The 14,156-nt window shown below is 38.5% G+C and overlaps 1 protein-coding gene across 7 annotated transcripts in view; it reads right to left on the bottom strand.

Moving 5' to 3' along the window:
- Positions 1–799: 799 nt before the first annotated feature.
- BBOX1 (gamma-butyrobetaine hydroxylase 1) overlaps positions 800–14,156 on the bottom strand; it is a 33,470-nt gene continuing 20,113 nt past the window's right edge. For all 7 annotated transcript variants that reach the window (XM_086891947.1, XM_086891946.1, XM_023928505.2 and 4 more), the window contains 5 exons: positions 10,333–10,531; positions 6,836–6,941; positions 5,163–5,359; positions 4,302–4,468; positions 800–3,188 (listed from right to left, as the gene is read on the bottom strand). In XM_086891947.1, the coding sequence (XP_086748073.1) occupies positions 3,028–3,188; positions 4,302–4,468; positions 5,163–5,359; positions 6,836–6,941; positions 10,333–10,531 (830 nt within the window). In that variant the 3' untranslated portion in view covers positions 800–3,027. The remainder of the gene's footprint in view (positions 3,189–4,301; positions 4,469–5,162; positions 5,360–6,835; positions 6,942–10,332; positions 10,532–14,156) is intronic.

Consider the following 14,156-nt stretch of genomic DNA (forward strand, 5'->3'; position numbering starts at 1 on the left):
CTCTGGGTACAGCCCAAAAGCTTCTTCAGTGCTGTCTTGCAAACACTTGCTGTCAGCTGATTCTTTTCTTGCTGTTACAAGATGGCAAAGATGGTTGGGCCTTGCAGTCTGTGAAGGTTGAGGTACCCATGCTGGGTGCAGGGGTATCTGTACTGCAGCTATGTCAGAGGCCAGAGCTGTCTTCAAGCTTTGCAATGTCATCTTTTGTGTGGTTTTGGAAAAGAAGGGGAACAAAAAACATCTGGGGCTTCCTCTATTCTTTAGCCTGCCCAGGTATCAATAGTCATCAGGAGATCTACTTTGCAGATAGCTACAGAAATACTCTTTAGTATGACTAAGGTATTAGGCAAAGGAACTTAGAATTAAAATCTCTGATATAGATAGTAGCAGGATTTTAGAAGTTGAGCAGAGGGTTTTCAGGCACAATAATAATATAATAAATAAATAATTTTGATTTGTGTTCAGTTTGTGTGGGTAGTGTGACCCTTTTCCTGTTTAACTGGATATTGTATTACCTGGATATGGATATGCCATATGGAGGCATAACAGGAATTAGATTTTTTTCACTTGTGCAGGACCTCATGTTTCTGGTGATGAACAGTTTTTACCATTATTTGTACTCCATTCTGTTCAAAGCTGTGGGTTTAGTTATATTTTAACTGTATTTTAAGTATACAAGACAGACAAATGTGAATGGATCCAGGTCTAATAAGATTTACAGATATTTGTAACTAACAATGACTTTATATCTGTGTGCAAGATGTTATGTGTGAGATTAGACACAAACCCAAACCAGCAATTAGTTCCATGACAGCTTTTAATAAAAAGTAATTTGAATGAAAGTGTTCAGAAAAGTATAGAATACAGGTGGAAAACATCTCTTCCCTATTAATAACTGGTATAAATCACAAGATGTCTTAACAGTTATAAATTGCAACATTCACTCCATCTTCATATGGAAAATACCACAGTTAATGCAGAGCATTGCTGGAATACATGAATATAGATATTAATTTTCCCACTTTTATAACAGACAAAAAAATATTTTCCACATGTTTCTAGAATTAATTATTAAAGGAGGCACTGAGAGATTTAATTACCCCTAAACCCAAATTTTGTTGTACTATTTCATGAGGTCATAACTTTGACAGTAACATTTCACTATTTAATAAAGAAGACTGGATTCAAACTGCCCTATGACAAAAAGGCCTAATTGAGTTTTATCTTATTATTCAGCTGATCTCTGTTGTTAAATGATAAGCAGAAGCTATTGAAGTGTTTGCAAACTCATTTTAGGTCATAGAATCATACAGTGGTGTGGATTGGAAGGGACCTTAAAGATCATCTAGTTCCAGTCCATGGGAAGGGACACAGTCCACAAAATCAGGTTGCTCAAAGTTCCATCTGACCTGGCCTTGTTTTAATTCTATGGTTATTTAATTCTGTAGTTGTAGTTTTATTGTGTTACCCTACTAAGAAGAGACTAGGATTTATTTGACTTGGAAGGAACATGTTTGAAAATATACATTTGAACAGAAGGATTTGAGGGTGGAAGAGTGGTTATTTTGTCTAGCTCACAGCATGGTGAGAGAATCCTGTTAACTCTGCAGCTATAAGAGCAGTGAAAAATAAACTCAATGGACATTTTGTTGGGCATGAAAACAAGTATTTTGAAATTCTTTCTTTTTCCATTTGGCATCTGAATATAGGGAAAGAACACCACTACTTTGGCTGCAGAAATTTATTTCTACATAATTTTTTTATGTACATATATAATTTATTTCTAGCGTAATTTTTATTCAGAATCCAGAATAGAGGAAAACATCCTAAAGATCTATTGGAGGTGTAGGAAATATGGATTTGGGTTCAGTTACCACATTTCTGTCACATGCAAAGTCAATAGCCAGTTCTCCTTTGTAGTTTTTAGCCACCAAAAATCATCAGCATTCCTCCTCCTGACTTACTCAAAACTCTGCTGTACAGATCTTACATCTGTACATGGCCCCTGATAGGATTTCTGACCCTGGCTGTGACCTCTACACTGCGAGTGATTTATCTTCCTAATGCAGAGGAACATTAATACTATGCATTCTTTGGTAAGTTTATGGTTTCTGATCTTATGGAGTTGGAAATGCAAGAAAAATTATTTGTGGCTGTGATGGTCAAAACATGTACAGTGGGATAGAGAATACAGCCTCTGTTCAATGAGAGCATGTGTTACAGCAGAGTCCTACCTAGAAAGGTGTGTATTTAAAAGTAACACCATTGCAGTGATTTGGTGTTTTTATATTTTGATAGCAAATTTTAGTTATGATTTATGCAATAAAGAATGCTTCTCTGAAAATAGAGGAAGGTGCCGTTCATAACAAAATTTAGTTAATAATGCTTCTTTTCATTTTACCTTTCAAGTTTTCTAGGGAGCACAGGCAGACATGTAGAGCCAAAGGAAGGCATTGTGAGTCCCCAGTCAGTCTGGTAAAGTGATAATCTTTCAAGCCACTTTGCACACTGATTTTAAAAGAACATATAAACTTACAGACATAGCAATGTATTTCTTAGATTCAAAGACCATGGCACAGATAAACTTAAATTGTTATGAACAAAATATTTCTTAGCTTATAGAAATAAAAAATATATTTCTGATAGACTCACAGAATGGTTTGGGCTGAGAGGGACCTTAAAAACCATCTCATTCCATCCCTTTGCCAAAAGCAAGGATACCTTTCATTATCCCAGGTTGCTCAAATCCCTATCCAACCTGGCCTTGTGTACTTCCAGGACTGGGCAGCCACAGCTTCTCTGAGCAACCTGTTGCAGTACCTCAGCACCCTCATAGTAAAGAATATCTTCCTAATATCTAATCAAAACCTACCCTCTGTCAGTTTAAATCCATTACCTTGGTTCTGTAACAAGCCCTTATCAAAAGCGATGTTAGTTTCTGGAAAGAAGACTCTATTTCTTTTTAATGTTGCTGCTGTCATTGAGGTTAGATAATCTACATTTTGCTCCTCCTAGTTAGAAGAAAGTTCAGTCTCTGTTCAGGACCTTTTTCCTAAGGAGCCGGAGCCTTGACATGACGACATCCCAGTCTGCATAGGCACCTTCCAGGTGACGTGTCACCTCTGAACACGACGGGTAGCTCTGCCGACCGTGAAGCACACGCCAGTTGTCAAATGTCACTATGTCTCCTACAAAGAGATTGCACAAGGGTCACTAGTTGGAATGGTCTTGTTGAATCCTTCAAAAGAATACACAGGTAGATTCATATCAATGGTTAGGGAGCAATAATTTCAAGTAGCCCAGTTGGAGATACACAGTAATTTTAACTTTCTCAACCAGAGAGGTCAGTTCCCTTATGACATCTCTTTCATTTCTTGTATAGCGAGGAGTTAAAAAGCAGAGAGGTAGAGGAGTCCTTGAGGAGAAAGGCAGCTACAGCAAATACATACAGGTGAAATTAACAAAATGGGTGAAAAACACTAGGATACTTTTTATTTGATCAGTCTAGTATTATTTGTACTACACACATACATACTATCCTTGCTAAGAGAATTTCACAAGAACAAAGTGAAGATATGGAAAGTTAGGAAATCACATAATTGATGCTAGAATACCAATTTAATTTTTCTCCCTTGTGTGCCACCATTATGATAAATCTTGAATTAAATAAACTCACAGTCTTCCTTATCTTCTCCCCATTCCCTCTACCAGCATTTTGATGCATTAATTAAGAAAATGGATGTCACTAATGTAATGTAAGGCACTTTGTTTTTCCATTAATGTGATCTTACACATTATTTACTGTGTGTTTCCAGTGGAGAGAGATTAATTTCCTCACAGACACTTTAGACACAAATACCATAGTATGTGAGGCAGTCAGGTACACCAATGAATTTACTTTTGCAATATCTCTTGAGAGATTCATATCTTTATTTTAATGCTGGGGAATGAAAGAACAGAGATTAAGACCACATATGATATCACACATAGTATTTCCCATCTATGATGCTATTGATACATCAATTTCCAATATGGTATGTAGCATAAAATGCTAATTTTGGATTTAGTAGAAAGATACATTTGACTAATCTATAGGTAGACTATTCCCCCCTGCCATTTTTTCTTCTTTACAGTGTAACAATTGCAAAAGAAATATATACAATGAATGTAAGAATGCAGCATGATATAAAATAGATGATAGAAAGTCTCTAAGTTCCTCTTAGCACTAGTGCTAGCAATCTTCAAGTATTTTGACTGCCAGGAAAAAAGTGAAAAATTGTTGTGAGAAGCAATTTACTGACCTGGTTTCAGTTTGTAAGTAAACTTGTGTTCAGCGCTGTTTAATAAATCATTAAATTCCTTTAGAGCTGCATAAAATGACCTCACTTTTTCAGCTGGTATATCAAACACTGTGTCTCTTGTTGCATTATTGTAATTGATGCGAATTACTTGGCCTCTGGAATCTATGCTATGAAACAAAGGAGAGGGGAAAAAAAAAAAGAAAGGAAAAAAGAATTTAGCTGTTACTGAAACAGTTCAACATGATTAAACAGTAGCTGAATTATCCTGCTGGAATATCAGTATGTTTCTATAGTAATATTCAGATTGATACTGGATTGGATTTTGCTAATTAAACCTAACTAGGGAAAGGGATAATCAGGAGAAAGTGCAGACATTTAATTTCCTCAAAAATCTACATTATACACTCTTTAACTGTAAACTTTTAAAAATAAATCATAAACTTTATAAAATCAGAAAAGAATATGAACAATTGCATTTCATCTTTTAATAGTATATAATTCTTAATCCAAATGTTTCAAATTATGACCTCTCCTTGCATGATATATATGTATATTGACTGGCATTTAGTAACAGATTTGGCTGTTACTAACCTGTGCCTGTGCCTAGGAGTTACTCTAAGTACCACCACTTCTTGTCTGTGTGTGTCAAAACCAAGTAAATGGTGCAATGCACAGAACAAGTCACACATTCCCCAAAAATACAGAATAAAGACCCCAACCAACCAACCCCACCCAATCCTAGAACTACAGACCAAGTTAAATCAGTGTTTTCCCACAAGGTGGCAGGAGCATACCTTCTACCAACATGTAATCCACCAGACCATAGGGGTTTTACTTGTAGGTGTTGATGAAACTACTCACTCTATAATCCTTTGCTTACAGTGCACAGCAAAATCACAGTAATCCACCCCAACATCAACGTAGTCTACAGCAGTGGAGGACAGGATCTGATATGCCTCAGGATTTTGTTTCTTCAGCTTGTTGGATACATGAAATCCATCTACAACTTCACTTTCACCTCCTGCAGATGTTTGCTTTATACAGTGAAGAAACTGAACCTGGAATGAATTAAGATCTCTTTTATAAAAAACAATTAGCTTGCATATTTAACATTATTAGTATCAGTTCTCTCACATCTGTGGTTCTTTTATTCTGGTGGTTTGGTTTGGTTTTTTTTCCCAGTGACAGACTGAGTTCTCCTTTACTGCAGCTTCACAGCACTCTGCCACCAGTATCACAAAGGCAGAAAATTAAATAAGCATGTTCATAAATTCATCCCATTTGGGATATCTTCTAATGCTTGCAACCTGTGAGTCAGTGGCAAAGAGGTTTTGCTTCTTTCCTTTGAGTTCCTCTTTCTGGCTGTCACATAATTTTAAATGCATTTCAGTCATATCTCAACAAGGCATATTAGCTTTGGCCTGGAGAAACAAAACCTGATGTGAATTATCTACTCATAGAGGGGAAGAACTTGCTATCAGAGAAAGCCTGTCTCTGTGATAAAGTATCATTAAGACAGTTTCATTTCACCTTAGAATGAATTTGCCAAGGTGTAAAATGGAGCAAAAAGCCTAAGCTGGGCTCTAGGTTGCACTGGTATAAATCTGAGCTGCTGACACAAGCTGTAAAACTCCCTGTGGCTCTAGATACCACACAAACTGTAATTGTTCCTAGCAGAGCGTGAGCTTTGCACAGACAGGACAGTGAGCTAATTCACATCTGCTCTCAATTAATGAAGCCCTAGTCCATTCTCACTCCACATCAATGAACAGTATCTAAATGATGAAAAGATAAACTTATTGTGAAGTATTTGGTATTTCCCTATGGGTAAATCACATTTTTGTTTAAATACAGAAACAACAGCGTACTCCACAACAGAAGGGAAAGTTTTATGGTGCAAACTTCTCCAGGGTTATCTGTGTTCCTTTGTACCTGTTCCTACTATTTCCCAGTTCCCTGGAATTATGTGAATTATGTGGATTACACTTTGATATGACAGGGACTGGGTGAAAACATATTTTCTGAGGTTGCCTGGTTTTACCGAATGGCCCAGTTTTTTTGTCTGTTGTGAAAGGGTAAAAAATTCACAGAAAACAGAATATACCATCTTAATCATATTTCTTTCTCTGTTCCCCTCCTGAGCTGAAGAGATGAGTCCTAAAATGTCACAAGCTGACTACAGCATTTAGATGCCTAACTCTTGTGAAACAATGAGAACAGTATTCAAAGCATATAAAGGACCCTGTAGTTTTCTCATATGGTTATGAAAAATATTTTCAATACTTTTTGTATTTAATTTTAAAATTATGGGATATATGGGAGACATACTGAATTAACGCTGAATTTACATCATACCATATAAATTGCATACTCATGTGTATATAGATTATCATATGCATATTAATATATCAGTATTTTTACACTGTTCTTTGAAGACAAAATTCTAAGCCACTGATCACTCACTGTATTTCAAATTATAGGAACATTTCCCTCTCCCCTTTTGTGGGTTGAAAAAGTCAGTAAATTTAACTTACCCCAGGTGGGTGCTGCAGAACAGGGTAATCAGTATGAAAACAGAGTCTCCCAGTTGTATAAGCTACATTGTTAGCATCTGCTTTGTCTTGCACTTGCCAAGTTGGCCTTTATAACGAAAGGGAAAGAGAAACCATGTTAGAACATCTATACACAGAAACTGTGAAACCACAGTGCAAAAGCCATTTCATCTTTGGACATGAAAATATTGTAACATTATAAGGAAATAAGAATTTAGCAGTGTCCCTCCACCCCAACAGAGACTTATTTCATCAGTCCTAGATAAACTTCAGTGTGCCAAGGGACATCTGGCTCTAGAAGAACGATGGCTTTCCAGTGGTGGCACTTTGATGAAAGCAAAGGCCAGCTGAAGACTCTAAGCAAGAGGCTTCTGCCAGTAGAAATCATCTTGGTACTGATGCTTCAGAAATAAGCAAGTAGAAGCTGGCCCATTTCTTTTTATCAACCTTCCACTTTCCCTCTGCCACATGGAGCACATTATCAATGAAATACAAATTTTGTAAAGGCCATGAAACTTTCCCCAAAAGTTATTTTTAAGGTTTTATAATCCTAGAAAATATAGAGTATCCTTTACAGGGGGATCTTTCCTGTAAGTTGAAGACTTGCTACTGGAGGAAAATGTCTCAAAAGACTTGAAAGAAAGACTTTGACACTTCTTCCCTTTCTATGACACCCTTTTGGAGAACTAGCTCTGTTTATTTTATTACATAGTTTCTGTCTTGGAATTTGGCACAATTCAGTAAAAAAGTTTTCTGACAACTGCAGTGAAAAAAGGAAGTCACAGCTACATGGCAAAGACAGGAATACCTCATGTTGCATGCACAGACAAAATGTATTTTGAGTGACACACCATGCAGGAGAATTTGAGACCAAGAACCACAGGTTTTGTTTACACAAAGTTCATATGATTGAAGGCAGTCCTCAGCAGATGTATGTTACAGATCCAGATGTTTGTCTGGAAAAGTGTAATTTACCATGCAGAGTCCGTATAATTGCATACACACAAGTGACTGAAAAAAAATTACGAAACTCATTTTCCCTTGTGGAATACTATAGACCAAATATGTTCCAGATGGTGTGTGCCTAGCTTTACTTCTTAATAACAGTTCTAAAAGAAAACAGGCTAAAGAACATGCAGATAAAATTATTTATATACAGTATATTAATGCTTTTGCTCTAGGAGTTGTATTTAGTATAGAAATTATGCAAAATGCTAAAATTGGATTTCTGCAATTGCCAGGGAGAAAATCCCCTTGAATATTTGCAAACATGTTTAACTGCCTAGAAGAAATAGTTTTTATTATTTGGTATGACACATATTCATCAGTACATTTGGTACTTGGAGTAATAGCACATATTCATCAGCACATGATCTTAATACTCAAGCATGATCATTTCAACCACACTTCCATAATCTGACAGCCAAAAAATAGCCCCTTTATATCATTCCTGTAATTAGTGCTGAAGGCAGTTAGATTTGCTTCATCTTTCATTTAATAGGCTGTGGTGTCACTCCATGGTTCTAAAACAATTTAACACAATTTTAATTGTCTCATTTATATGAAATATATACAATTGCTGGAGTGATAACACTTTATAGAATTATCATAAGCTTTTGTAAAAGCAGTCATTGCTTTTGTGCTGTTAGGATTTGCAAGGGCAGCCTCTCCCCAGGAGCTTTCCTTCCACCCAGAGAGCTTTGGTCAAAGTCCAAGTTACTGACTTGAAGTCAAAGATGTTAACAGGGAGCTCAGCACTGAATATGGAAAAATCAGCCTTACTTTGTTTAAATCTCAAATGAGTTGAAGCATCAGCTTGGCCATGTTGGGTGCACAGGTAGTAAGAGGATGTCCGAGGACTCTTGGATCTTAAGGAGAGCAAAGTGGGTTGGAATGGTTTATGGTTTAATAATTAGTGTCAGATTTCAAAGCTCATTGTTCAGGTTGTTTGATAGAGTAGGAAGATTGGCACCAAGCAGGTGTAGCAATTTTTTGCATTAGATAGCAACATGGGCTCAGTCTTCATCAGTAGAAAACCAGGCTCTGTGACATCCTTAGTCCTGTGAAAGTGCAGCAGTAGGAACTGAAGCCACATTTGAATCATTTGGTGTTACACTTCATTAAAAGTCTGTGTCTCACACATATGAGATTTGGGACACATGTCCTTCTCTTGCTGCTGAAGAGCTCCAGGTGATACTGATGAATTGGCTGTTTTAATGGGACTGCTGGAGCCCTGAAGGAAAGCCTTCACAGCACACCAAGCATTGGACAAGGCTTCAGAACAGAGGAGGAACACAACATCTAGGGCATGAGAAGTTGGAGAAATGAATTGTGGTATGACTTCATTAATGCAGCTGGGTCTCCATAATTGAAAGAAAAAGGTTAATTTAAAAACATGGAAACTCTTGATATTATATGGCTGATAGAAAGAATGTTTCCACTTTTTACAGTAATGACACTTTAGGGAGGTCACACTAAGCAGACATCTAGACATCTTCTCATCTAGACAAGAAAAAAGGCTTTTTTCTTTCATTTGTTAGAATTATATTCATTGCTGTTACATTTCAGTTTAAAATTCAGGGTTCTGTTGAGGTTATGTTTAATTTGGCAAGTTTGCCAATTCTGAGTTTATCCTTTTATTTATCCTATTTTGTAGGCCATGTATTTGGCTCCCAGTGAAACAGCAGGGACATTACCCAAAGTTATTATTTTATTATGTTTGTAAAACCCACCCCAGAATTGGATGCCAGTAAGAAATGAACTTCTGTTTCAGGGGTGGAAATTATTTTAAGTATTAGCTACAAATATTTCTCCTTAGTTAGATGGAGGTCACTGATTCAGCTCAGCAAGATGTGAGTTGCCATCATCATTTGTCTGCTCATTTAGTAGGCATTGCAGAGGTAGAGCTTCAGTTTGCCAGTTGTTGGTATCAAAAGGATAATTTACAAGTGCCTGCTTGCACTCCTTCAAGCTGAACTCTCCATGTTGGGATTGGTTATGGCTTTCCAGAGCACAATCTTTTGAAAGCAGGGATATTGTACTCAGCCCATCTTCTTGGTGATGTGGGCCATAACACCAACATCTAAGTCTTACCTACATCCATGACTGAAAATCAGACTAAGCAAAAGTTTCAGAATAGGTAACTTCCTCTGCTCAGAACAGGACTGGATTAGGGATTTAGGTTTTGTTTTATGGCATAGATAAGTAAATCTATCTCACTCTTACCCTATATTTGACAATTGTTTTCAGGCACTTTTCCTTCTCTCAGCAGTTAACATTACTGCTGCTCTTCTTTACATACTCTACCTGTGACAGCAAAGCAATTCCCTTGTACAGTATATAAACCTGATGCCAAATTTTGTAATATATAGAGAAAAAACCATACACCTTGCTTTAATATATTAATCCACAAAATAGATACAGCAAGCTTATATGAAGAACATTAGAGGTGTTTGCAAGATATTGTAAAACAAACTCACCCATAAAATGTGAGGCGCAGGAACCCAATCCTGTGGCCAAGTCTATTCAATTCTCCCTGCCTTGTAGCAGCTCCTGTCAGTAGAACAATTCCTACTTTCTTTAGGGTGCACAACCACTTGTATGCACTTTCATCATTGTACATGATTTCTTCAAAAGGCATTTTGGGAAGCTGAAGGTCTGAGCCCCAGTACTGGTGTTCTGAAAGGGAAGAAATAGAAAAACAAGTTCTGAGCTGTTGTAGCATCAAAACTCAGGACACGGTCAAAGCAGGAAGGTAGTGGGATTTCTGTGTATTTGTGAATATTCCTCAATCCTACAAACCATCTCAAATGGGGTTCCTGAGTTTGCACAGATGACAAGCAGGCTTATGATGAAATTCAGCAAAACACTGCAGTATTGAAATTTCAGGTCAAAAGTTGAATGAAAGGACAGTTTGAAAGGAGTATTTTTTGTCAACAGTGCATAACAAATGTGTATATTCATTTTTTTCTGTCTGTACTGGTGAGCCACAAGAGTGAAAATTTGAAAATATGACAGCTTTGAAAGTTTCTTTTTAGGGGTGAAAAACTATGGAGCACCCTGAGACATCCCTCATAGGTCAACCCATGGGGTTACTTGCCTTCAGACCCATCACTTGGGACTATGATGGTTCAACCAATCAGCCTGCAGGTCAAATTCATGAGTTTGGACAATGCTGGGGTCATGTGAGGTCTGAGGTCAACCACTGAGCCTATGGGGTCACTTGAGGACCCGATAACTCATTGGTTGGGACTGTGCTGGAGTTACCTGAGTTCAACTAATTAGCCTATGGGGTCACTTGAGGACAAAGTCATGGCCTGGGGCCATGCAGAGCTCTGTGAAGAAGCTTCTCAGAACCCAAGGCCAGTCATTTCAGTTTCCCTTGCCTGTGTCCATGAAACACTTTTCATGCCCATTCATCCTCTGCCTCTCTGCTCTGCTGAGACCCCACCTCGAGTACTGAATCCAGCTCTGGGGTCTCCAACATGTGAAGGGCATTGACTTGTTGGAGTGCAGTGGGGCATGCCCCCTGTCCTTAAGAGCTTGTCAGCTGGTGCAATAACTCAGGGCATCTTGCCTCTCACATCAGTTTGCTAATTGGTGAAATAACACCATCAGGACAGCTTGTTTTGAGTTAATGAGTTATTTCAGTACCATGGGATTACCATTCCCAGTTGACAATAAACATCTTGCCACGGAAGCAGATGTGGAAAGATAAGTTGGAATTTCTGACTGACAGACACCTCACTTTACAAACTATAAAAGTTACACCGTATGTTCACAAAGCAGAAGTCTTCTGCACATTCCCTGGAAATGTGTGGGCTCTTCTCCCCAAAGTTTGGGAGGCCTGCTTTATGGTTGCTTTCTTAAGGGTTGAATGAAAGGAAAAGGACTCTGTGCACACTACCAACAATTCAGTGGTAAATTACACTGACTCCTAGTCTATACTATTTCATTGCTAGCTATAATACAGGTACTAATTAATTAGGTACAGGGCTTATTTAAACATCTCACTCAACCCATAACATGCAGTGAGTCCAGAAGAGGCCACCAAGTTGATCAGAGGGACGGAGCAGCTCTCACATGAGGAAAAGCTAACAAAATTGGGATTGTTTAGTCTGAAAAAAGAAGGCTTCAGGGTGAGTTAACTGTGGGTAGTGAGTTACTGGTCTAGTTGAAGATGTCCCTGCCCATGGCAGGGGTGTGGAACAGTTTGATCTTCCAGGTGCCCTTCCAACCCAAGCCGTTCTGTAATTCCATGATCCCAGAACACAGCTGGAGGAACTTCACCACTGGAGCTCCCTCCCAACTCTCACAGGGCATGTTTCACTTACTTTTAACTTTGGTAAACGATAACTATTTGGCCTGAGGTTTTTTATGGCAGTATCTGTGGGAACCAAATTAGCTGGGATAGATAAAACCTTGGACTGGCTTCCTAACAAGGAGGAAATAAACCTGAAGCCTTGGGAGGCAGGGTGCTGGGGGGATTCCAATGGAGTCATTCCATAACAGGTCATGTCCCTGGTCTGTGTTTGTGATTGGACCTCAGATACCCCTTTATATTGTGAAGTTCACCACACCCCTGAGTCTTTGGAAGCAGCCCCTTAGACCATATGGTCTCTGTGAACATTAAAAACTATCTTTGGGGACTCCATCGTACCTGTCCCGATTTATTCTGCCACGCTTGACCCAGCTGAATCAGGAAAGAGAGGTCTTGGAACCCCACTGTGACAAGTATCAGCAAATACTAAAAGGAATCAAACCTCTACACCAGTGGAAACTAAAATGTTCATATCTTACCAGTAGCATACAGGATATTTAGGAAAAGAACTCTGGTAATTTGTCTCTGTGGAGAAGTTAGTAGGAAGCACCACTTTGCTAACCATCTGTCTAAAATTTCTTATTACATCTATTTTAAGATTTTCAGAAACATATGCCAAAATCAAATTGATATCCTTCACTAAAAGGCAGTACTGTAGCCATTCATTAGTGCAGGCAAAACCACATAATTACAACTAAAACCCATGACTCTTAGTTTTGAGCTCAATAACATAGGCCAAGGTCACTTAGTTAAAACAATAAAAGGTCATTCCACCCCTCCCCATTACACCCCCATTTTTTTTTCCCCTCAAATTAATGTTGCCAGGACCAATTTTGCTGAACAGCACTGAAACCAATATCACCTAAGTTTTAATGGCTCTAGCGTATTCAGCCAAGAACTCAAGGGAATAGTAATGTAGAAAGGAAAAAGGCAGGATATTAATCACAGAGCCCAAATCACAGCTTCTCACCAGGACACTTTCTGGACCCTGACAGTGCAGTTAACTTCCATTTAATTTCTCTGTAGTACTGGCAGAGGACACTGGAAGCTACAGTTGTGGGTCACATTTGTTACAAATAATAGTGATTTTCTCCTTCAGTTGATAGAATTCCAGAGAATGTCCAAAAATACTGCATGGTGTACCTGGACCACTGAATCCATCTTGGTCTTTTCTTTATTTGTTCATTCACGGGAATTTTAAAATAGTACAGGTTTTAAAGGCAAGTAAAATGTCTGTCCATGCAGCTGAAAGAAAACTGCTATGGGGTAGTGATTTTATTTTAACAAATTGCACTTGTAAGCCCCTTTAGTATATGTAACCTGAAACTATAAAAAGTTTCCAGTGCAAATTAATCTGAGGCCAAGATACAACTTTTATTGAGCTGCCTTGCTAGAAACACCATTGCTAATTGCTTTCTCCCTTGCATTTTATATTAGTGCTTATCACAGAATATAGAATCACAGAATGATTTAGGTTGGAAGGAACCTTGAAGATCAGCTGATTCCAATCCCCCTGCCATGGGCAGGGACATCTTTCCAGTAGACCAGGCTGCTCCAAGCCCCATCCAACCTGCCCTTGAACACTCCTATGGACTGGGCATCCACACCTTCTCTGGGCAACTTCCTCCAGGGAAGCAGTGGGTCATTTCTATTTCATGAAGGTTGTCTGGAACAAAAGGTGCTGAGGGGAGGGATGGCACAGACCAGAGAGCCACAAGCCACCAAGCACCCAGGCTCTCCCTGCTGTGTCCCCATGCCAGCTGCCTCATGGACTTCAGACCTGCTTTCCCCATTAACACCACTTGCCACTACCCAAAATACTCACTCTGTGAATATAGTAATTCACAGTAAAAGTAATAGTAAAAAGTAATTTTATTATTGAGCAGAGAGTATGTAAGCCTTTAGAACCCCCCACCCCAAGAACACTCTGTCCCCTCCTCTGATGCCAGCTGGGCTAGCTGTAGTGCCAGAGAGCAGCAGCCA

The sequence above is a fragment of the Cyanistes caeruleus genome, chromosome 6 (genome assembly GCF_971803275.1).
Source record: "Cyanistes caeruleus chromosome 6, bCyaCae1.hap1.1, whole genome shotgun sequence".
In the NCBI taxonomy this organism is placed as follows: Eukaryota; Metazoa; Chordata; class Aves; order Passeriformes; family Paridae; genus Cyanistes; species Cyanistes caeruleus.